This window comes from Coccinella septempunctata, chromosome 4 (genome assembly GCF_907165205.1).
Source record: "Coccinella septempunctata chromosome 4, icCocSept1.1, whole genome shotgun sequence".
Lineage (NCBI taxonomy): Eukaryota > Metazoa > Arthropoda > Insecta > Coleoptera > Coccinellidae > Coccinella > Coccinella septempunctata.
The window spans coordinates 31237391-31263905 of record NC_058192.1 but is presented as its reverse complement, the minus strand read 5'-3'; the positions used below and the strand labels follow the sequence as shown (position 1 = coordinate 31263905).

Sequence of the window (26515 nt, the reverse complement as noted above, 5' to 3'; positions counted from 1 at the left end):
CAGAGCCTCCGACATATCTTGCTTTTGGTATAAGAATACCAGATGTAATAGATATCACGATATTGAAAAATATAACTCAAGAATTCTCGATTGAAACTTTGGAAGATGAAACCTCAAACCACAATCCCGTGGAATTGACAATTAGAGAAGAACCAAGAGAAAAACCGATGGAAATAAGAGAATATACCAATTGGGCTAAATACAGCCATTCAATACAATCGGAATCAACAGAAATTCTAACAATAAGCACTCCAGAGGATCTGGAATGTGCGGTCCATAAACTGGAAGAGATTATATTGAAAGCTTGCGAAAAAAGCACGAGAAGAGTGAAGAGGCCAGCACCAAGTCATCCGCATGGCGATACGCCTAAAGAAGTAAAAGATCTTATACGAGAAAATCGAAGACTCAGAAGAATATACCGGATGAATAAAAATGATCTGAATAGAAGGAACCTCAACCACCATAGCCAAGTTCTGAAAAATGCCCTGAAAGATCTGAGAACAAGCAGATGGAACAAAAGAGTTCAAGAACTGAAAACAATTGATCACTCTGCATGGAGAATGCAAAAAAGGCTACGGGAAGTAAAGACTAAAATTCCAGCCCTACACGGAGAAAGGGGGATGGCGTATACCAATACTGACAAGGCAGATTTATTGGCGGACTCTATCGAACGAGAATCGAGAATAAATTACAGGATAGACGACGGTAATGAAGATCTGGAAGAAATGGTTGAAGAAAATGATGAAGAATTGGATGAATTCTCAGCGGCTGCTGAAACAGACAAACCAACATCGCCAAATGAAATCAGGGAAATAATTAGAAGTTTGAAGAAGAGGAAAGCTCCCGGAAGCGATAAAATAACGAATGTTATGTTAAAGAAATTACCTAGAAGAGGTAAAGCCGTTCTAACAAATATCGCGAAAGGAATTATGAGGACAGAACACTACCCAGAAAAATGGAAAACAGCGGATGTTACAGTGTTCAATAAACCATTCTTAGAGAAGAAGTTCCTACAAAACTATAGACCGATAAGTCTACTGTCGGCGTTAGGAAAAGTAGTAGAAAGAATTATAGCCACGACTCTAATGAGAAAACCGAAAATCTGAAACTAATACCACCAGAACAGTTCGGATTCAGAGGAGAGCATTCAACAGAGCAACAGTTGTTAAGGCTCACAGAATACATTACAGAGGGATTCCAAAATAAACAAGCTACAGGTCTTGTTTTACTAGACGTCGCCAGAGTATTCGAAAGAGTATGGCATGAAGGATTAATATACAAGATGAGATGTGCAGGATATTCGATTAAAATTTGCAATGATCCGGAATTATCTCAAAAATAGAAGATTTTACGTGAAGGTGGAAGGAGAATGCTCCACATCAAGTGCAATAGAGGCTGGAGTACCCCAAGGGTCAGCACTTGGGCCTCTTCTGTACAAAATATAAATTCACGATCCGAAGAATCCAAGAACCATGATAACGTTATATGCTGACGACACAGGCATAGCAACCCGACACCGCAACCCTGAAGTAATAGAACGAGTTCTACAAGAAACTATTGACGAAACAAATGACCGTTGCATAAAATGGAAAATCAAACTCAATGGACAAAAGAGTCAACCAATATTGCTACAGAAGAGAAGACTGCGAAACACAACGAAACTGGAAGTTGACGGCGAAGAAATCGACTGGAAAAATGAAGCCAAATATTCGGGAATAACGCTCGACAAGGGACTTACTTGGAAAAGTCATATAAAACAAGAAATCGACAAAACGAAAGCAGCGATGAATAGACTCTACCCTGTGGTAGGAAGAAGAAGCTATAATAAAATTGAAGATAATCAAGCTAGGCCTCAACTGACTTATGGATCAGTTGCCTGGGGTTTCGCGGCAAAGAGACACATCAAAAGAATTCAGGCCACTGAAAACAAGCTGCTACGATGTGCAATAGATGCACCTTGGTTCGTCAGGAATAGACAGATTTATAAGCACCTAAAATGGAAAACCATAACGGAATTCATGAACAGAAAAGCAGAAAAATTATTCGAAACAGCGAAAAACCATCCGAATTAAGAACTCAGGAGACTAGTGGACTACGACCCAGAGGAAGACAAAAGGAGAATGCGAATTTACCGAAGCAGAGCAAGAGATCAATTAAGAAGAGATTAAAATAAGAACATAAACTTATTGAAAAATCCAATAAAGTGTTATCCTACAGAGGATAAACACATAAATCCCAGCATGATAGTGTGCGAGAAGTAAACCGACTAAGAGATGAACGGTTTGTAGGCAAATGCCCGGAACCAATTTTCAAGAAGCAGTTAAGTGTTTTTAGTGGCTCCCCCTCAGGAGAGGGTGGTTTGTCTGACTCCCTGCTACACAAAAAAAAAAGATGAAGGAACTGTGAGTTATTTTATTGTCAAGGATAATTTCATTTTTCGTCGGTTTTTGTTCATTTCAAGCGTTATTTTGTGAAAAATTAAATGTACAGTTGCGAACAGGATTTTTTTTCTCTCTTTAAATTTTAGCTGACGAGATATTAGAGAAAGTTGAGTAGAGTTGGAAAAAGTTATTTACTCTTCATTAAGTTGGGTAAGAATTTGATTTCAAAATCGGTAGTAGTTATAAGTTTTAAATCGGGGGATAGTTGAAAAATGTTATTTGTGAAGAGCCTAGGGATTTAATAATTTGTGAATGTTTTGATTAATCGATTGATGGAAACCTTAAGAAGATTGATCCAGTAGTTGATCAATATTGAAGATTCAAATTCAATTTTTCGCGAGAATTTTATTGTTTTCAGGGTGCATTTTTGGCTGATGGTAAAGGATATTTTTTTTCTGTTTGTTGTTTTCAGGATAATTTTTTTTTTGAAGTGTATATCACTGTGTGGTATTGTAAATTTTGAATTTGTAGGAATTTGATGGTTTTGAAGTGAATATTTTTGAAAATTTTTTTTAAGAGTATCAAATACGTAGGATTCAGAACTCAAAGTTGATTGATCGGTTATTTTTGTAACAAAAAGCGTAGTCGAATATTAGTTTCTTTCAGAAAACTTTTGCGAAATTATCAATTTAGTTAACGCAAATATGAAAAATTAAGAAGTACACGTAATTAAGCTTAGAACATAGAATATCAGGAAGGAGCTCTTTCGAATAAATGTGACGGGAATTGTGGGACGGAAACGGCCATATTGGTCTTCCAAGTTCTGATTTCAAAAGTGGCAGACTTGGAAGTCAAATGATTCTGTTATCTGTGGCCAAATGAACGAAGTGATGTTTTAACTTAATTTTGGTAATTTGGATTCTTGAAATTTGCTGGAAATAAGGATTTTGGATATTTTAGCGTGAATAATTCATAGGTAGGTGATTTTTCAAGCTGAATATCAGGTATTAATCATGAGTTTCTGAATTTAATGACATAACAAGGTTATCCCATGACAATAACACTCTATGGGCGTAGGTGATGTTAAGTCATAGACCTTAATACCATTAAGTATATAGCCAAGCAGTGTAAGGCGGGGTGAATTTCCGCTTTGATTATCAATTTGAACGAGCGTGAAAAAGCTTCTTACTTTACGTCAGTGCGTTCCTAATTTTTTCGATTAATCAGAATCAACTGACTATTGAAGTTAGTTTTTTGGAAACTTCATTGTCCTACTCCACTGTTGAAATGGAAATATATGTCGGCCATATTTCTCCTCTATTCCTGTCAAATTGAAATGAGCAATATGCTCCTTGCTGTTATTCTATATTCTAAGTAATTAAGAGTGAAATCCTTAAATTAAATATTTAGATTTTTTCAATTTTGACGTCAGAATAATTCGGAATTTTGGTCATATCAATTTAATTGTTTTATATCCAGTAAACAGCAGGATAATTCGGAATTTTAAGTCAGTTTGATTCAATTTTTCTAATCGTTCTGATTTACAGAAAAGTTCGGAATTTATGACAAGATAGAGTTGCAGGATGTTTTGTCAGGAATTCTTCATTGAATATTATTTTCTTTCGAGATATAATTTTTTTTCCAGGGCGTTATTAATTTTTCGGGATATTAGTTGCGGTCATATTTTTTTTCCAGACCAAGGATTCCAATGGTTCAATTCACAATGAGCAGAGTTGTTCACGTGTGAATCGTAGCATTGGTATCCTTGGTCTGCTAAATCGCGGCGAAAAATTCTAGCGGCGAGCTCGCTGAGAAAAATCGCCAGTGTGTACCGGAAACAGATTGCTATCACGTCACGTGATATCATCGCAAGTCATAGCAGAGTCCCTTGATGATGGAGGTCAGGTCGATGTGATATGTGATCTATACAGATTTCTCACGTGCCTTCGATACCGTTAACCATAATTTGCTTTTGAAAAAGATAGCATCATTTGGTTTTACTCCTAATTTTGTGAAGTTGATTCATTCCTATTTAAGTGGAAGAACTAATTATGTATTTTATAATGGATTCAGATCTTTTGAATATGAGCTCAAGTTTGGTGTTCCTCAGGGATCTAACCTCGGACCATTGTTGTTTGTGATCTTCATTGATGACCTTTTATGCTCTCTCAATTGTGGGGCTCTAGCCTATGCTGATGATCTGAAGCTTTTCATGAAAATATTTGGAATTAATGACCAGTTACTTCTTCAGTCAAGTTTGGAGTTGGTTCGCGGTTGGTGCTTGCGGAATGGACTTATTTTAAATTTGGAGAAGTGTTTTAAAGTTACTTTCACCAGGAAGGCGCACCCGCTAGATTTTGCTTATCACATTGGGAATGATCTTATTGCGGTAGGTGATCGTTTTCGTGACCTGGGAGTTTGGTTTGACAGTGAGCTGAGTTTTGTTCCACATGTTGAAGATCTGTGTGCATCTGCTTGTAGATCTTTGGGTTTCCTGTTCAGGAGCTTCCGTGAGCTCGACGATCTGTCTGCTCTCAGAAGTGTTTACACTTCTTCTCAGTAGGTTGGAATACGCTAACGTAATTTGGTTCCCAATTTATGCCACGCATCTTACATCCATTGAGCGGATTCATAGGAAGTTCCTGAAATATATCGAATATAGGAAGACAGGCATTTATGCTGAGCGTGGTGCTGATCTTTCAAGTATAGCGAGGGAGCTGAGGCTTTCAACCTTAATTGAACGTCAGGTTCAGCAGTGTGCGAGATTCACCCAAAAACTTTTAAGTGGAAAGATTGACTGCCCATTCCTTCTCTCTCGGGTAAACATCCACGTCCCAAGAATGGCTGCCAGGGGTTCTCCGATGTTTAGTCTGCCTACGCCTCGGACCAACATTCTCCAGATTATTGTATTGAGGTGCTTGCCATTTCATTTCGTTTTGCTTATGGGAATTCACATGTATTTTTCTTTGAGTTTATGTAATTTGTTACTGTTACCCTGTTACTGGGATTTTTCCTGTTGGGTAAATAAAGTTATTATATTATTATTATTATTATTATATAAAGTCACGACACGTCGAAAAAGTGTGGTTCAAAGTTAGTCTATGCATTTTATGGGTAAAAGACTGTCCAGAGACACATTGACGGTACCTCACGCTATCATACTCACTCACGTGAGGAGCACGCGTGATATGACGTGATAACAAAGTTGTAAACAGACTACTATTACGTCACGTGAGCTCACGTGTTATCATGGAAAGTCACGTCACGTCAAAAGAGGTGTAGTTCAAAGTTAGTCTGACTCCGGGTTTCATAAAGCTTGATCGCTGAATAAACGCTTGATTGACGAATAAACGTCAATTTGTTTTCAATCGATAATTCAGTCATGATCGTTCAGATTATCATTCTCGCATCAAATTATGATGTTCATACATCCATTCAATTATTCTCAATTGCTACTTCTTCAATATATTCAGAAATTAAAAGGTTTCAGTGATTTCGTTTCAGAAATCGAGTGACTGTCAAAGCGTTGATCGGACAAACAAAGTTTTATGAAACCTTCTGTATGCATTTTATGGGTAAAAGACTGTCCAGAGACACATTGACGGTACCTCACGCTATCATACTCACTCACGTGAGGAGCACGCGTGATATGACGTGATAACAAAGTTGTAAACAGACTACTATCACGTCACGTGAGCTCACGTGTTATCATGGAAAGTCACGTCACGTCAAAAAAGTGTGGTTCGAAGTTAGTCTATGCATTTTATGGGTAAAAAACTGTCCAGAGACACACTGACGGTACCTCTCGCTATCGCACTCACTCACGTGAGGAGCACGCGTGATATGACGTGATGAGAAGTCTGGATAAACACATCTTGCACAGCGTGACGTGATTTACCTCAATATAATTTGGTTGTTTCTTGAAATAACTAGAGGGACGGTAGATCTAACTTATTGGTAGATACTTGTTTGATGATAGATGCAAATTTTTCAGAAAATGCACCTCATTGAATTAAAAAACCACATAAATTAGTATAGCCGAATCAAAAATTGAAAAAACGACGAAAACGACGTAAAAAAATTCCCCGTTGACCGGGGGTTATGTGTTTCATGCATTCCTCATGTTTTGTTCCCATAAAGAGAAAAATCCGTTAAAATATTATGAACATCGAAAGATGTGAAAACGGCGAGGTATGTCATAGAAATTCAGTGAAATAATTGTGGTTTAAGAATTTAATTATTGTCAATTGAACCGTGTATACGGCCATTATTAATTGGTGTTTGATGAAAATGTCTTTAGAAGAACTGCTTATTAAAAAAGTGAGAGGGTATGCCTGCTTGTACCCAAACCCGTTTTGAACTCTCGCCAACTACAATAGAAGTAGCCACTATCTCCATTTCTTCTTCCCATTCCGTGTCACTACTCGAGGAGGTCATCTTTCAGAAAACCAAACAAAGCCCTTCTGTTTTCATGGCTACTCAGACGTCACCCCTTGTTGACAACCAGTCATGATAACAGTGCGTTTCTAGGCATGATATCACGTCAAATGATGCTGTACATGATATCACATGAGCTCACTTGACGTGATAGCACTCTGTTTCTAGGCATGATATCACGTCAAATAATGCAGTACATGATATCACATGAGCTCACGTGACGTGATAGAAGTCTGTTTCCACCTTTACGCTCCTGAGTCATTCACGCATTCAGACGGATAGAAAAACGTTTTCGTTGGTCATGATCATTTCCACTAAAAAGTAGTATGTATTTGTCGTGTTCGAGATTTAAGCGTGAATTACAAGCTCTTGGCTTGCAGCTGATGCACTCTGTACACTTGGTAAGGAAACATCTTCAAATCTCTCACCAGCATTTTTTGTAAAGAATGCCGATTGACCGTCCATTTGCTTGGAATGTCTTTTGGTTGATACTCTGCCACATCTAAAACCACAGCCTCGACATTCTCAGCAGAACAGAGTCGCTCAGATAGGTCTGAGCTCAGATAGGTCTGATGCTGATAGGAAAGCATCTCGTGTTGGCTATACTCATCCAGGTGAGCAGCTAAACGTCGTAGTGTTAGTCTATTCGACGTAGTGTTTGCCGGACGATCCCGCTTCGGCAACACCCAACAGCACCGACGATTATATTGCAAAATTCGATTAATGCCTTTTGGACAATTATTTCGTATGTGTTTACGTCACACATGTTGAATAAAAACTGGCATTCACCGCTAATCTTGAGAATAATAGCATCTTCCGAAAGAATGCTCAATTTTGAATCAAACTTCCATCAAAAACTTTTTCATACCAAAGAAGACCAATATTTTTTTGCCGAATTATGAACGTACTCCAATAAACAATAAAAAAGTCCCGTAATACATATATTTACCATCAACAAATATGCCTGAGGTGAGTACCATTCAGTTCTAATTACATAATCAGCTCATCAATATAATATATTGTATGTTGGTTTTACTGTGGTAACACGTGTTCTAGACCGCTCTGTTAATTAAGCGTTATTTTGACGGTTTTTGTGGACTTTCCTAGATTGTTTCTGGATTCTGATGTTGTTCCTGCAGCCGTCTTCCATACTTTGGTGAAGGTTCTTCTCCGAATCGCACTTTTGACTTGATTTGCGAATTTTTCCGTTCTACTTTGAACGATAGTTATCTGCTCTTCGTGAATCACCCCTGAAACAGCTGTTCTTATCTTGTCGCGATAATGAGTTCAATTTGTGCCAGATGCAAGAAATCCTCAGATGATTAATCATCTGTTTGTTGTGATTCTTGCGCTGCGGTATTCCACAGCAGGTGTTTATCATTGGGGGGCAGTGAACTCAGAGTTATGGTATTGAAGAAGCAGAGGTCACTTTTCTTTTTTTGCGACGACTACAAGGAAGCATTCAAGAGGGTGCCCTTCATTCTACGTAGCTATGAGGAGCTCAAGGAGGAGGTATCATCCCTTAAACATAGAGTGGAGGAGATCGAGAGGATTGCTGCAGGGCTGCGGGAGGAGACTATTTCTGAGATTGCTGATCGAGATGGTAGAGCTTCCAATCTGATGGTCTATAATGTGAAGGAGAGTAGTTCTTCTGATGCTGGCATCCGACAAAGCCATGATTGTTCTAAAGTTGTGGACTTGTTGAAGGAACTTGATTCGGGAAAGGATTCGAACGACCTGGAGGGATCAATTGTGAGTTTGTTTCGAGTGGGGAGGAAAGCTGAAGGGAAGTCTCGAGTCCACTTAACCCTCTAATGCCCAAGTTTTTTTTTCGTTTTTAAAATTATTTCCGTATAGTCAGTGGCGGCTCGTGATCTAGTTCACTAGGGGGCTACTTTTAGAATAATAATAAAAATATGAAATTTTAAAACCAGTTTTCCGCAAAATTTTATGCAATTTATAATTCTTTTTGAAACATACCTGTTCTTATCTACTCGCTCGTTGTGCTTAATAATATAATAATATTATTCCGGTATTCTAATTGAGCAGCGATATTAGTCGTAACCAGAAATGCTAATTCTGTCGAACAATTTACATGCTTGGCAGATAGCTCATGCTTCTTAATTTTTTCATTAAGGTGCTTCAAATCTCTAAATCCTGCCCTTGCCCATACGTTATCAATTTATTGTTATACACTTGTCTTGAGAAGTTTTATCTGCCTGGGTTAAATTTAAATCGGGAGTCGGTCTACCCAGCAGTTGAATACGGCTTTTTTCCGCCAGCGAAAGCCTCGCGAAATCAGTTTTTAAAATATTTTGAACACTATTGTCCGCCGTGATTTGAAAACGTAAACAAATACGAACGCACGCTAAGATGTCTATACGCTAGCCGGCAGCGGCTAGAATGAAGCGGATAGGGGCGACTTTTATCGTAGCCCTTTTACTCCTTAAAACGACCGACACGAAGAGTTGCGGCTGGAGCCGAATGACTGTCCGAATGCAAGAATTCGGGGCTATACGATTCATCGCCCATGCAGGGACGAACTGCTAGATTATGATTGAAATAAACAAAACTGCAGGAGTCGCATGAAAGTTTTACATTTACATTTACATTAAATTATATAAATAACCGTGGAAAGTAATATTTTCATTGAAAATCGTATGGGAAGGTAAATAGCATAAAAGGACTGATTTCTTGTGATTTCTTGTATGGGGGGCTGTAGCTCTATAGCCCTCACAGACCAGCCGCCACTGCGTATAGTTTCAAATTAGCTTTGTATAATCTACATCTTTTTTTCGCAAATAGTTAACTGATTTACATTAACACCTTTACTCACAAAATGAACATATACTAAAGGCGGATATGGGCAGAATAATTTTTTATCCACTTATATGCAACCAGTCTCAAGGCGGACTTGGGTATTAGAGGGTTAAGATTATCATGACGGGTACTTCGGTCTGCAGAGACGTTCTTAGCACAGAACACACCCATATCTTGACTTACATCTTGACTTACTTTATGGTTCTTAGGAAGAAGCCTGCTCTTAGTGAGTCTGTGAAGTTTAATAATGTGCGGATTGATTATACTGAATCCCATCGCAAGTATCTGAATGATCTCCGATTGGACCTCGATAAGCGTAAGGCTAATGGTGAAAACGTCACAATTAGATATATTAGCGGTTTCCCTAAGATAGCCCTGGCGGGGAAACGAAAAAACTCGGGAAACCCCATATGAAGATCTATTTTCAAAATGTTGGCAGTTTGCGTACTCGACTAACTGACTTCAAGCTTGCCGCTATATCCTCGGATTATGACGTTATTGTTATCGTCAAATCATCTCTAAACGAATCTTTTTTTGATGGTGAGGTTGCTCTTCCTGGTTACCAATTTTTTCGGAAAGATAGAAGCTTATCTACTAGCTTTAAGTCTAGAGGAGGTGGTGTCCTTATATTGGTGAGGGATTCCTTGAATCCTCGACTTGTTGTGAATAACACATATGCGGTGGAACACTTGTTTGTATGTATTAATTGGTGTGGTAAATCGTATATATTGGGTGGAACTTATACACCACCAAACTTGTCTGACACGATATACGAGTCTAATGCGCGCGCTCTTGAGGAACTTTATTATAAACATCCCGACGCATTATTCCTGTTGTGCAGATATTACAATCTCCCGGGAGGTATGTGGGCTGATGAAAGATTCGTGCTATGTGAACCTGGAAATGTGGGCGAGTGCTTCTCCGAGTGTTGTGATTTTATGGAACTTTCCCAGATGAACCGCCTGCCTAACAGCCGTGGTATCTTTCTTGACCTGATATTTTCATCGGACAATAAAGTTTTAGTGGTGAACAGGTTTTTACGCTTTTTAGTAATATAATATTTTTTAAATCTATGTATTAAAATTAATATTTAGTTTTGTGCATCTATGGGCACCTTTTTTGTTTCTTTGCCAATGTTCATTTAGGGTAATTGGGAGTTATTGGGCCATATGCATAAAGAAGTAGTGAATGCTTTCACTTCAGTTTATTGAAAGGAAACTATACACTTTATAAGCAACTGACAAAGATAGTATTATAGTAAAAGCAAATGCTTTTCTTTATGCATACGACTCATTGTGTTTTTTGTATGGGTCTTTCAATCATAATCGCGCATCTAGATAAAAGTTCAAAAGTTTTCCTGACCAGGAGTGGTGAACACATGTATCAGATCAGTATCGACGCAGACTTCGCTAAAACACTGTGTTCGATTTTCTTCTCATTTTTACACTTTACGAAATAAAGAAAAGTATTTCCCGCTGTTTAAAATAATTTCGAGAGTGAAACCATCTTTGGATGCACTTCATAAAGCTGGCCAGCTCGTCTCTTCACATCACAACATAGTTAAGTCGTATCGCTTTTCATTTGGTTCGCCCATTAAGCAATTTCCAGTTGCCCTATCATAAAATTCAAGACAGTCCATCAACTCTTCTCGAGCAATCGAGTGGTCCTTCAGACACTTTGAATTTCTTACTTTCTTTTGAGTTTGAAATCAGATATCAATATTTTATACAAGTGGACTATGCAAGTGATACGCTTCTCGAAAACTCTATTCATCATTTTGGTTATTCAATTGTTATACCACGCTATGATCACTTTTGAGTATCTGATCTAGCTGACTGATTCCCTCACTTATGATTTTAAGAATGGTTACTACTATACTGAACTCAACAATTATTTTCACTCTGTTGATTTGGAATTTTTGTAGTAGTTTTGATATTGATAGAGCAGTTGCCTACTTTTACCATGTAGTGTATAATGGGATTGAAATGTTTGTTCCCAAACGGGTCTAAGGACGTGGTACATTTCCCCATTGGTTCAATAAAGAGTTAAAAATTCTGATTAAAAGAAAGAAAAAGGCTCATGCGCGCTTTGAGCCTCCAACTTACCCGATGATTATGAGGTGTTTCGTGACTTACGCAACCAGTGTAAGATTGAGAGCAGAAAGTGTTTTGACCCTTCCTATTCCTCGAGTCTAGAATTAGATCAGGTCCTAAATTCTTTTGGAAACACATAAATAGACCTAAGGGAACCACCAATCTTCCTGATAAAATGTCTTTCAGCGGAGTGGAGAGCTCGAACAGTGGGGAGATTTGTGGATTGTTCGCTCAATTTTTTGGAGAAGTTTTCATCATGAGGAGATTGTCCCTCCTCCAGTAAATATTCCAGAAACCGTCGACTTCAATACCTTGTCATTTTCTCTAGCCGATGTTTCTGATGGCACATCTGGGCTGAAGTGCACTACTCTTGCGGACCTGACAGCATTCCATCATTCTTGCTGAAGCAGTACATTTTTAATTGATTTTGTTTCAGAGATTGGGAGTGAAAACCCTAAAAAGTTTATGAAGACATTTTTAGTCTGTCTGCACCACTGTGCGATCTGTTTAATAATTCTTTGAAAGTTGGAGCATTCCCTTCAGTTTGAAAGGAGAGTTATATCTTGCCCATTTTCAAGTCGGGTAATAACCAGGTTGTATCGAACTATAAAGGAATTTGTATACCATCTGTTTATACCTTTTATATATATAAGCTTTTCGATAAGTTACTTTGTTCTTCTATAACTTTGAAATGTGCTGCCGCAATTATCAATGAACAGCACAGTTTTGTGAAGTCGAGATCGACTGCTACTAATTTGTTTTTGTTTGTTACGTCTGCTATGGAGAGTGGCAAGCAGTGTTGATTGTATTTATACTGATTTTCGGAAAGCATTCGACAGGGTTAACCATAATTTATTGTTGAATAAGCTCAACCTCATGGGTATCAGAGGTAGTCTTTTTGGTTGGATCGAAATCTTCTTGCGTGGTCGTCGTTACTCTGTCCGATATAAGAACTCTTTTTCTTCCTTCTTTTTTGCTCCTTCTGGGGTGCCACAAGGCAGTAACTTGGGACCTATACTTTTTCTCTTATTTATTAACGATGTCGCTGTTGTTTTGTCGGGTTGTTTTTTTCTGCTGTTTGCTAACGATATAAAGATTTTCAGGACCATCTCTACTACTGACGATGCCCTCGCTTTACAGCATGCCCTTGACCTGTTCTACATTTGATGTGAGCTTAACAGATTGTCGTTAAATATTGATAAATGTCACCTTATATAATTTCATCGGTCCCGAGTCTTAGATTATTTATAGTTATCATATCGACAACTGTTGTTTGCAGAGAGTGAGTGAGGTTCGGGACCTCGGTGTATTGTTGGACTCTGAGTTGACTTTCTGCAGTCACATATATGAGGTTAGGAAGAGGTGTATGCAGATGCTCGGTTTTATTCAGCGAAATGGCAACTTCACGGTTGAAACTTTCAGGTTGTTTTATTGCACATTTGTTAGAAGTATTGCTGAGTATGCCTCTGTTGTGTGGTCGCCGTCGTATGTCACTCACATGGCCTGTCTCGAGAGAGAGTTCAGAATAGGTTTCTGCGTATGTGTGCATTCAAGTTTTGTGTCTCATTTCGGCGCCTGGACTATGCAGCGAGGTCCTCACTACGCTTGCCCTCTTTGGAGTCGAGGAGGTTACTCCTGGATCTTTGCTTGTATACAAGTTGTTGAATGGCATGATTTATTGCCCTGAATTGTTGTATAAGTTTAATTTTTGTGTTCCGTCATCCAACACTAGGAGCATGAATATTTTTTACCAGGAGACACCCTATACAAACTACCTTAAACACTTTTTTTTACACCGCGTCACGGAGCGTTTTAATATTATGTCTCCTGTTTTGAACTTGTTTTTTATTTTTGACTGTTTTAGATGTGAGGTGTTACTCGCATCAAGCTAGAATATTGTTGCCATTTTTGTGAACTTCATTGTTTTGTTCGTGATTTACTGATATATGCTTATTGTTCAATTTTTATTTCCAAATAGGTTGTACCGTTTAATGTACTGAGCAATGCTTATGTTCATAAATAAATAATATTTTGTATTGCAAAAATATGGAAACGTCTACAACTTTGGAAAAACCAAAGTAGCGAAATAAAAGTTTATTAGAAACAGCTTTGCTTACCCCTATATCTCGGATCCTGTGCTTTGAGCCTGGCATACTGCTCAGCTGTCATACAAGTGCACTGCGGATCTCTGGCTCTACTTGGTGATGCCGGAGTACTGAGGGGTTTTCTTTTCGCTTTGATCTTCTGCTTAGTGGGTGGTTCTAATTTGAGTGAGTAAGAGGACGATGCTTTGCGGGAAAACTTGAAAGACGGCGACTGTAATAAATCACACTATATTAAATAAGCATTATTATGTGCACAACATTTAGAAAAAAAGCTATTCGGAAGTTTTATAGAGAAAATTTGTGTTTTCATTTAGACTATTTATACGAGGACATCTGAAAAGTCATTTCTCCGAAGACAAAAATAAATAAACGATGATCTACGATGTATTCTTCTGAAATAACTTCATGCTTCTCTGCCTTTTTTCTTCTATTAGTGTCCTATTAGTAGTGAGATAGAGCGAGAGAGTGGTGGGGGCCTGAATATTTCTATGGATTTTCGTCGTTGTTTATTATGAACATCATTTTTAGTGTCATAAAAAACATTGAGGTCAATTTCTGCCACCATAAGATGCCTACGTTGCCAATTAACAGCACTGCAAAAATGGGAAAATAAAAGAGTATACTTCATCATTTGTTAGTGTCTGCTGTTGGTTTAAATCATCATCTAAAAAAATATTGTAACCAGTCCGGCCCTGTCTCTTCTATAAAGTACGGGACACCGCCAGGGCAGGACAGGAGAACAGTACAGTTCACACTGCAAGCGACGGACGAGTGGAAATAAATACAAGTGGAAATAAATAGTAGTGACATATACTTTCACATTTATTTTAGAAGTCAGTTGACCATGAAATAATTTTCTCAAGTTTTTGTAACTAGAACGGAGTAAGGTTGACACTCATGAAATGTCGTTAATATCATAAAGCCGTTGCCACAACTAATATCAGTTTTCATAAAGAAAATGCCGAAAGTTATTGAAAAAAGAGAAGACAGGGTTTCAGGAATTGCTATTTAAAATTCAGGTCCTCCCATTCAAATAGTTATATTCTGAAATCCACAATACGTCAGACGGTAGCGAACATATTTCAATGTAAGAGAATTTATATAATGTTTCATCTGAATCTAAACGACTTATATTTCAGTTGAATATATCCAAAATCAGAAAGATTGTGAATCTATAGGGAGACCAAAAAAAGTAATGGCATTTGATAATTTTATGTTTGAGTGAATTAATGCGAAAAGTTTACTACAGGATATTCGATGAATGTCATCGTAAAATAAGTTCTCGAAAATTGATTTTTTTATTCTTCATTTGACTTGTCATATACATTGTAAATGTCTTAAGGTATCTACCAATAAATATTTAATTATTATTAATATTATATCAATTTATTAAGATGAACAGCCACAAATACGCGCCAGTTGTCCTGTTAATTGTTTACTCATGTGAAATTTTTGTCCAAAGGTAAAGTTTATCTTGACTTGAAACTTCCTTTAATTCCTTTTTCTTATATTGATACAAGATGATTTTTGTTGAAGAATTTAACATTCCTGTAATTATCTGCTAATTCCTTCGGGAGATACCCATTCCCAACCACTGCATCATATGCATTTCATTTTCGGGTTGATATTTTTGAAATCTACAACTGATGTAACGTATTCAAACTCTCTCGGGTGAGTCTCTCCATTCTGTCCATTCCTAAGTCAATACAGTTTGATACATTGTGGTCAACTTTTATTTGTGTCCTTTTTTGATTTATGATTGACTGTCAACTTAATCCTTTTATATTTTTTGTATTATTGTGATATCGTTGTTGTGTTTGAAATTGTTTTTTTATTAATTGTAGCCTGAGGAAGGTGAGAAATAAACCACCGAAACGTCGCCATAGAGATCTAGGTTTTTATTGTTCCTTCAACCGATATCAACCTTCTTAGTATTCAAACTTTAGCCAAAGAAGATAAAGAACAAGCTAGTGCATATTATTATTATATTATACTGATTTCTTGTATTATCCATGCAAATAACTGGAGTTGGTATGCCTTCAATCATTTGTATAAACTTCAATTATGTTCGTCACATATTTTCCGAAGAGATTCGACATTGTGATAAAATACGTAATAATAATAATAATAATAGTTTATTGATCCTTTTAGACAACAAAGTGCATAGGACAGGTCAAAATAAAAATTCATCAATCAATGATAAGTGACGGACAATCATTACAAAATTCTACAGTAGAATAGTAACATTTATTAATTAACAAATCCTTGATTTTCTTTTTGAATGGTTGCAATTTGAGAGCCTTCAAAGTTTTAGGTAAACAATTATACAATCTTATACTCTGGTACATGGGAGAATACTCAAACTTTTTTGTTCTATGCTTAGGTATAAGCAGAATTTCTTGGTTCCTTGTACTATATTCATGGTTTTCACATAATTTGGTCCAATTCAGAAAATTTTCTTTAGCATATATTGAACATTTGAATATATATATACATGGTAGAGAAAGCAAATTATTTTCAACGAAAACTGGTCTGCATGATGTACGAGAACTTAATTTGAATATCAAACGAATGATCCGTTTTTGAGCTATGAAAGCTCTGTTGAATTCTACACAGTTTCCCCAGAGTAAGATATTATAAGAGAGTTGACTATATACTAGGCTATAGTAGATCTGCATTAATGAGCTGACAGGTAGCATGTCTTTCACTCTATTGATGGCATAGTAAGAGTTATTGAGCTTTTTACAGAGAAAACTTATATGAGTAGACCAGGTTAAATTCCTGTCGATATAGACTCCCAAAAATTTACATTCTTCAGCAGATTTTAAATTGAAGTTGGAGTAATTTAGTACAACAGTCTCTACTGTGTTTTTCCTAATACCGAAATGAATGTAAACAGTTTTATTGACATTCACAACAACTCTGTTGGACCGACACCAATTGACGAATTGGCCAATAATTTCCTCGCAAGCACTGCGAAGTTCCCCGTAACAGAAACTTTTACGTAGAACGGGCAACATAGCTTTGATTTAAAACCAAAAAATGTTTTGACAAGCGTCATAACCCCACATTTTCGTACGACACAGAGTGAAATGTGTCAAATTTCCATGACCAACCGACTGCTAAAATAAAAGTGAATGGATTATAGTTAGTTTGTTGTTGGGGTAGTTCCGCACTACTCCATGGAGATGCTATTAGCCTTCCCCCCCTTCACATTTTTGTCCAGAGAGAGGCAAGACTAGCAACCCACAGGCACCACCACCTTAGCGTAAATGAGCCTGACAAACTCATTTTCGTGCCTAATCGTCTTTCAGTTCAACTGGAGACAGACGAGGTGATGGACATGAGAACTGATCATATAATCACAAGAACCAGCACGGATGGAACCTTCAGTTCTCTGATTCCAAGCAGAGACGAATGGCTCCGTCACAAGGAATTCTATCTACAAGGACCTTGCTGGTTTACTGATGGCTCCAGAACCAGTCAGGGATCTGGAGCCGGAGTCTACAGTCGTAAACCGCTGACTGAACTCAGTGCAAGTCTGGAAAAGTCGGCGACAGCCGCGTAGGGAAAAATCTTCTCCATTGATCTATGCGATAGCCATTTGCAACAACAGCTGGATAAGGCAAAAGGTCCTGGAGTACTGGCGCAACCGTCCTGGACTGCGTCACTCGCACAGGTCTATTTCAGTGCCTCCTAGCCCTCACACCAGTTGTTGGCTAAGATTTTCTAGAACGAATCTGAGATCTATAATGGCGGCTTTCACAAGACATTGTAGACTCAGAGCCCATCTTAAAAACCTTAGCATCGTCAATGACCCGCAGGATGGGACTGAGGGAGAGATCTAGCTCTACGAGCTGGCCTGACCGCTTGGCCGCAGTGGCAGGTTTGGTTTATCCGTCCAACACATCCAGCAATGATTATTATCAAGGGACTAAAGCTGATGAATGCTTTGTTGAGTAATTTTAATGATGGTATTGCGAGTAATTCATCCAAAAAGTTAAGTACAAAAATTCTACATTCCATTCTACATAGGTAGAGCTAATAGATCCAAGGCAGTAAAATCTCAAGACATTGCAACCAAAGCTAATTTAATAGTAGATATTATTAACATGCAAGCGGAATTAAATAGTAAAACACGTTTATTTGAAAAACGTCGTGGTTCGGTTGTTCCTTCCGATATTTCAAACCTCATGGCGGGTACACATATTCAGTCATCATCTGAGGATGAAACAGACGAGCAAAAATATTCTTTTTTAGGCCCGTGAGATTAATAGTGGTTTAAATCAAGAATGAGGGTTTAAACTTTGGATAACGATTATTTCTCAAGATCTAACATAGTTAATCCATCAAGGATGGTTTAAATTTAACCATAGATTAACATTAATCGGAAGTTTAAACTACGATTAATCTTACGGGCCTAAATTGTGCGTCGAAAAGGTAATGATAATATAGTCCCCGATACTCTCTCTCGAAGCGTGCCTGTGGTAGATGAAATTCGAATTTTTGATCCTTCGATTGACGATCCTGTATCTGATACCTGGTTTTTGGGCATGCTGAAATTCGTTCAGGACACTCCTAGGAAATATCCAAGTTGAAGAGTGGCTGATGGTAAGCTGTATAAGCACGTCCGTACAAAGTTTCCGGAGTTGCAATCGGATGAAGGCGCCGAATAATTTTGCAAAGGTTTCATCATAATCATTTGGCTGGGCATGGTGGTGTTAATTAAACACCAAATTTCACAATTATATTATTGGCCTCAAATGAGGGAGGATGTAGCAAGATACGTGAGACGATGTAATGTTTGTTTGCAAACGAAACCTGCACAAAAACGACCCGCTGGTATGATGTTAAGTAAGACTGTGTTAATGAGCTTTGGGAGTTATTATTGAGTACTGATTTGATAGGTCCATTACCACGGACACCTCGTGGATATCAAGACATTTTATCCGTTTCTGACAGTTTCAGTGAGTTCACTCTTCTGTTTCCTTTACGTGATGCTACTTCGAAAAATTCGAACTTTCTCGAAAATGATGCAATTTCGGTTTTTGGAGTACCTTCTGTCATCATATGTTATAAAGGCAGATAGCTCAAAGGTAAAATATTTTCGAATTTCGCAAATCGCAATATGTATTCGAATCGAATATAACGATGATTATCATTCACAGACCAATCCCACCGAAAGAGTTAATAGAGTTACAGACAATTCATGTGTGGCTGACAATCAACAGGACTGGGATAAGTTTCTACCTTTCGCAGGTGCTGCTTTGAGGAATGCAAGACACGAAGTATACTCATAATTTTGTGATGATCTAAAGTTAATACCACTAATGGAGTTCGATATTATCGCAGATTCCATTAGATGAACTGGTACCTACGCATTGAGTGCATATTATAAACTCCGTGCAACAATTTTAAAATATCTTGATCTAGTGCGATACTACTAGATACCGATGGAATTTGCTATCAGTGAAACTCGATAATTCATTGAAGTTTTGAATATTTTTTTTACATTTATTATTTTCGATATGATTGACAAGTAACAAGTTCATTTCGGAAAATGTGACTTAAAACTCCTTACCTCCGACCAGATCGTGCACCACTGAAATATCAAATGACTGAAAGAAAACGCGTTGTTGTCTGACGTATTCCTTCGATACTTGGATTGTCCCCTCTTCATAAAATTCGATCAACAGAATATTCAGGAACACGGCAACGTTCTACTCGAAAATAAACTAATGATGCGCATTCGCATAAACGACGACTGCCAAATTTTCGCCGCATTTGTTACAAGTGAATTAGCATTCTAGAGTAATAATATACACAAAGATTCAAAAGTTTTGCATCACCCTAAATCTCCGAAAGTTATTTTTTCTTAAAAATTATTGGAGTATGTACTAATCAATGGATTAGTTTCAAGTGAAAAAATGCACCAACAGTTTTTGTACAAACTTTATTTCTCACTATTTACCTTTATTTCAGAAAAAAAGTATTATTGAGCAAAGCATAAAGTTACAATATGATCATTTTCTTTGGAAATGATAACCAGAATACAGCTTAGTAATGAGTATTTTCCCCCACTAGCATCTATGCGATTGATGCCTTCAAATATTCATTTACAGCTTTAGTGCGATGAGGTCGGCCATTATCGTCCATAAAAACGAAAGGATCTTCAAGAGCCGCTCGCCACAACCTTACGTGAGGATGTAGAATCTCCCTGAGGTATCTATCACCAGTCATTGTGCTCTGAATATGAATTAAAACTGCGCGACCATTGGATATGATACCAGCCCAAAACATGGCACTTCCTCCGGCAAAGGGAGGCACGGGACGAGAATGGGCGAGTTGAGCTGCTCTCGTTGGCCCTCTCCACACACGAATCCGATGGCTATCCTGTATTAAACATATTCCGTATAAACATACATTGGAAAACAATACAGAATTCCAAAATTCTTCGGGCAAGACACGTGCTCTCGAGCCCAATGTAGACGGAGGGTTATGTGCTCAGGTTGTAGTCGGCGAACACTCAGTGGTCGACCATATCTCCAACCTGTCGCCATTTTGGGTCTCCGTTAGGTAGAGAGCGATACAGGAATTTCCGAGGCATGTCCCATATCTCGTTTTTTTTTGGTGTAGCAGGGGGAAAATCTGCAAGTCAGACGAACCACCCTCTCCTGAGGAGGAACATGTGTGGGGTTTCTTACTCTTCTGAGCTCGAGACCCACTAAAAACCCTTAACTGCTTCTTGAATATTCGTTCCGGGCATTTGCCTATAAACCGTTCATCCCTTAGTCGGTTTTCTTCTCGCACACTATCATGCTGGGATTTATGTGTTTATCCTTTGTAGGATAACACTTTATTGGATTTTTCAATAAGTTCATGTTCTTATTTTAATCTCTTCTTGATTGATCTCTTGCTCTCCTTCGGTAAATTCGCATTCTCTTTTTGTCTTCCTCTGGGTCGTAGTCCACTAGTCTCCTGAATTCTTGATTCAGATGGTTTTTCGCCGTTTCGAATAATTTCTCTGCTTTTCTGTTCATGAATTCCGTTATGTTTTTCCATTTCAGGTCCCTATAAATCTGTCTATTCCTGACAAACCAAGGTGCATCTATTCCACATCGTAGCAGCTTATTTTCAGGGGCCTGAATTCTTTTGATATGGCTCTTTGCCGCGAAACCCTAAGCAACTGATCCATAAGTCAGTTGAGGCCTAGTAACGACTCTGATTATCTTCAATTTTTTGTCGTTAGACATGTGGCTTCTTCTTCCTATCAGAGGGTAGAGTCTATTCATCGCTGCTTTCGTTTTGTCGATTGCTTGTTTGATATTACTTTTCCAAGTAAGTCCTTTGTCAAGCGTTATTTCTAAATATTTGGCTTCATTTTTCAAGTCGATTTCTTCGCCGTCAACTTCCAGTTTCGTTGTGGATCGCAGTCTTCTCTTCTGCGGTAATATTGCTTGGCTCTTTTGTCCACTGAGCTTGATTTTCCACTTTACGCACCAGTCATTTGTTTCGTCAATCGTTTCTTGTAGAACTCGTTCTATTACTTCTGGGTTGCGGTGTCGAGTTGCTATGCCTGTGTCGTCAGCATATAACGTTAGCATGGTTCTTGGATTTTTCGGAATATCGTGGATGCATATGTTGTACACAAGTGGCCCAAGTACTGATCCTTGGGGTACTCCAGACTCTATATCTCTTGTTGAGGAGCATTCTCCTCCCACTTTCACGTTAAATCTTCTATTTTTGAGGTAATTCCTGATCAACTTGCATATTTTGATCGAATATCCAGCACATCTCATCTTATATATCAATCCTTACTCCATACTCTGTCGAATGCTCTGGCGACCTCTAGTAAAACAAGACCTGTAGCTTGTTTATTTTGGAATCCCTCTTTAATGTTTTCTGTGAGCCTTAATTATTGTTGCTCTGTTGAATGCTCTCTTCTGCATCCGAACTGTTCTGGTGGTATTAGTTTCAGATTTTTGGTTTCCTCATTTAGCCTCGTGCCTATAATTCTTTCTACTACTTTTCCTAACGCCGACAGTAGACTTATCGGTCTATAGTTTTGTGGGAACTTCTTCTCTAAGAATGGTTTATTGAACACTGTAACATCCGCTGTTTTCCATTTTCCTGGGTAGTGTTCTGTCCTCATAATTCCTTTCGCGATATTTGTTAGAACGGCTTTACCTCTTCTAGGTAATTTCTTTAACATAACATTCGTTATTTTATCGCTTCCGGGAGCTTTCCTCTTCTTCAAACTTCTAATTATTTCCCTGATTTGATTTGGCAATGTTGGCTTGTCTATTTCAGCAGTCGCTGGTAATTCATCCATTTCTTCATCATTTTCTTCAACCAGTTCTTCCAAATCTTCGATATCGTCGTCTATACTGTAATTTATTCTCGATTCTCGTTCGATCGAGTCCGCCAATGCATCTGCCTTATCAGTATTGGTATACGCCAGGAGTCTTTTCTCATCATAGCCTTTTTTGCATTCTTCATGCAGAATGATCGATTGTATTCAGTTCTTGAACCCTTTTGTTCCATCTGTTTGTTCTTAGATCTTTCAGGGCATTTTTCAGAACTTAGCTATGTCGGTTGAGGTTCCTACTATTCAGATCATTTTTATTCATCCGATATATTCTTCTGAGTCTTCGATTTTCTCGTATAAGATCTTTTACTTCTTTAGGCGTATCGCCATGCAGATGACTTGGTGCTGGTCTCTTCACTCTTCTCGTGTTTTTTTCGTAAGCCTTGAATATAATCTGTTACAGTTTATCAACCGCACATTCCAGATCCTCTGGAGTGCTTATTGTTGGAATTTCTGTTATTTCCGATTGTATTAAATGGCTGTATTTAGCCCAATTGGTATATTCCCTCATTTCCATCAGTTTTTCTCTTGGTTCTTCTCCAATTGTCAATTCCACGGGATTGTGGTGTGGGGTTCCATCTTTCAAGCGAGAATTCTTGAGTTATATTTTTCAATATCGCGATATCTATTACATCTGGTATTCCCATACCAAAAGCAAGATATGTCGGTAGCTCTGGTCCAATCACTATGGCGTTTTGTTTTTCGGCGAAATCCTTGAGTTTTTTGCCATTTCTATTCTCCGTTCTGCTGTTCCATAATGGGGATTTCCAGTTGAAATCTCTGATTTTCGGGTTTGTTCCTTCCAAAATGTTCTTTATCACTTCTTCTAATACATTGTTTTGTGGTGGCTTATACGCCGAGGTAATTTCGACTCTTTGACGATTTAATTCGGCAACAATCGTCACTGTTTCTGTTTCTCCTTGTATTTCATCGGATCTACTTTTGAAGTAGTGTTTCAGATCTGTTCTCACCAATATTGCTACTCCTCCTCCGGTGTTTGTAATTCTGTCAAATCTATATGTTTCATAATTCATGAAATTCAGTCTTCTTTTCTGGTTTATTCTTGTTTTCTGTAGGGTTATAATATCAGGTTGTCTCTCTGATATTATTTCTTCTATCTCGGTTTTCCGAGTGTTGATACCGTTTATGTTCCACGAGATAATCTTGAAGGATTTCTTCCTGATATCATTCAGGTCCATTAATTCAGTTTACTGAATAATGCTTGGAGTTTTTTCTCAATTTCCCTCTCAATTTTCTACATTATCTTGTTGAAAATTTTTTCCGGGAAGATATCTAAATCATCAGCTGATTCAGATATCTTTTTCTTCTCCTGTTGACTCATCACAGCCTGTTTCATTGAAGGCTTTTTCTGTTCTTCTTTTTTCTGAACCGGTTTTGAAGTCTCCCTTTTCTTTTCCGGTTCTGTAGGTTTGGCCTTCGCGCTCTCCTGAATTTTTTGAACAGTAGTTTCAGTTTTTGTTACCGGCTTTTTCTGTTCAGCTGGTTTTCGGGAATTCTTCTTTCTGGTCACCAGCTTGAACTCGCTACATCCTTTGCAGCTAGCTGGATGGCCTTCTTCTCCATAAGACGAATGTGGGTGGCATTTCTCTCTTCACTTTTTCTGGTGAGTGTGCGGTCATTGCTGGCTTCCTGAGCACTTCACGCATCTCCACGGAAAGGAGCAATTGTTCTGTGCATGTCCGTACCTTTGACACCTAAAGCACTGCCTTGGACTTTCAGGCCTCTTTTTGTGTTCAACCACAATACAGAGATTTTAGAGTCGCTTCACTTCGAAGATTTAATTTTTCAGAGTTATAACCAGGTAGAGAGGAATGGGCTTCGTCGTCTTGTACGATGTCATTCTGGACACCTCAGCGTCTGATATTCCCTGGAATATCAGGTCGTCCTTAATCAACGCGAGATCAGCGTCGATTGGTAAATGCCTGATGACGGCATATATCTTCTTCTCTTATTCCATTTGGTAGGTAAAAAATTCTTTATCATGGTGTTCGAAAAATTTGGTAATTTTTCTATAATCATCTACGGTTGACGCGATGATTCTAATACCATCTTTAACTACGGTTGCGCGGCTATAATTGAATTTCTTGGAGTAGAGTGCTTTAGAAATATCCACCCAATCTGTGGTGCCCATCATCGTGATTGGTGGGATTCTGTCTTTTCTAGGCACTTCAGGTGCTCTTTTGGTATTTTCCTCGTCTGACTAGGAGCTGTCTTTACGCGCGCGTTTAGATGGGGGCGCGTTTTGAGATTTAGCAATCAGCGTTGCTTGATTCCTCTTAATGTCAGAAGTGACATTATTTCTCTCTGCCGAACTCGCAATTCCGGCAAATGCAGGAGGTTTCGGCGCTGAAAGCTCATTTATTTTTTCTTTCGCTAGGCGGAGTTCATCAATCAATTGGCGGACTGTTTCATTCAGTTTCGCGATTTGAGTTTTCATTTGCTCGTTATCCTCTCATAAAGTAGTCTGTCCTTCAGACTCATTCTCGCTGAAGTCGTCGACTTCTTCGGAAGCTTTCATGTAGGAACACTCATTATCTGAGGTCTCCGAAATGGTTAAACGTTTTTTTTTTACAAAGGTGGTAAATATCAATGAGAGAGAAAATAACGAAAATCACCAATTATTATATAGAAAAAGTCTCACCTGATGTGATTTGCACAACCAACGATCGATTTGATCTGGACTGAATACAACACAACTCAACAAAACTCATTAACAAAACTCATTAACAAAACTCGTGTAATCGAAAAATCACTCAACACGTCTACTCGCTTCGACGTCTCGCTCTCGACTGTCACGTATATCTCTTTGGAGTGCTGGCAAAGGTATGGTCGGGTTTCTCAAGGTACGGAGACCGAAGAGGCGTAATCTTTCCTGATAAGTAGGCCGAACAACACCAAACGGCACTCGCGTTGCACTACGCTGGACTCGTTCGAGACGTTCACGATCACGCACTAATGTGGGTGCCCAGACAGGACCGGCGTACTCCAGGATAGGTCGCACATAGTTGTTGTATAGTATATTTGCCGAACCTACCGAACACCAAGGAAATGGCTTCCGGATCAAGTATAGCACTCTCCTAGCCCTCGCGACAATCCCATCTATGTGAGCAAACCAGGATAAATCCGACGACACAATCACTCCAAGGTCGCTGTCCTACTCGACAGCTTGAAGAGGAACATCATCGATGTAATAGCTTCGCCGTGTATTGTTTCTTCCCAAATAAAGTACCTTGCACTGCCCAACATTAAGGGGAAGAAGCCACTAACGACACCACTCAGCTATACGATTCAGATTCCTCTGAATCGTAGAAGAACGCGCCTCGGCAAATATCCTAAAGTCATCTGCGTAAGAGGAACAAGAAGTCGAAACAGCCAGTGGGAGATCAGCCAAGTATATCAGAAAAAGCAGTGGCCCGAGGACAGAGCCCTGTTTGACACCACTCGTTACAGGCTCGTTCTGGGACAGTGATGCACCGACCTAACCGCAAACCGGCGTTCACTCAGAAATGATTATATCCAACGAAGTAACTCCCCTCTAATGACAAAATGTTCCAGCTAGTGAAGAAGTCTCCTCAAGGGAACGCGATCGAACGCTCTTGAGAAATCCAAATATACCACATCAACAGGGTTATTCGAATCGAGAGATTTAGTCCATGCATTCAGGGACTCAAGCAGGCACGTTATCACCGAGCGGCCCGGAACAAAACCGTGTTGACAGTCGGGTATCGTTTTGTTGGAGATCAAGAAAGATAGCATGCGTGAGCAGATGACCTTTTCAGCAATTTTCGCCACAATGGAAGTCAGACTAATAGGCCTATAGTTGGATGCTGAGTGTCTGTCTGCCGCCTTGAAGATAGGCGTTATTCTCGCCAAACGCCATGCCTGCGGCACCCGAGCCGAACTAAAAGAGGAACGGATGATCACAGTAGGAGGCTTAGAAATCTGATCGGCGCAAGATTTTAAAACAATGGCGGGAAGATCATCGGGTTCAGGGGCGCTAGAGGGATCAAGCTGACTCAACAATCCTCCAACCTCCTCCTCAGTCACCTCGACGCAGTACAAAGAAGCAGCAGACCGAGCGGCTCCAACCTCCGGCATAACCCCAGGAGGTTCCCGAGTGAATGGCTCAGCAAAGCACTTAGCAAATACAGCAACTGTTTCATCGTCACCGCGACAAACATCATCAGGTGTTCTACGCAACGAAGGAATAGTGACCTTCGAATTAAGCATTGAGCGAACATGTTTGAAAAATTTTTTACGGTTACTCGAGGAGGCAATACGATCCTCATA

The 26515-nt window shown here is 38.8% G+C and overlaps 1 protein-coding gene across 1 annotated transcript in view; it reads right to left on the bottom strand.

The window, feature by feature from the left end:
- LOC123311362 overlaps positions 1 to 26515 on the bottom strand; it is a 1278848-nt gene that overhangs the window by 1085896 nt on the left and 166437 nt on the right. Inside the window, exon 5 of the mRNA XM_044895271.1 lies at positions 13849 to 14062. Coding sequence (XP_044751206.1) covers positions 13849 to 14062 — 214 coding nt within the window. The remainder of the gene's footprint in view (positions 1 to 13848; positions 14063 to 26515) is intronic.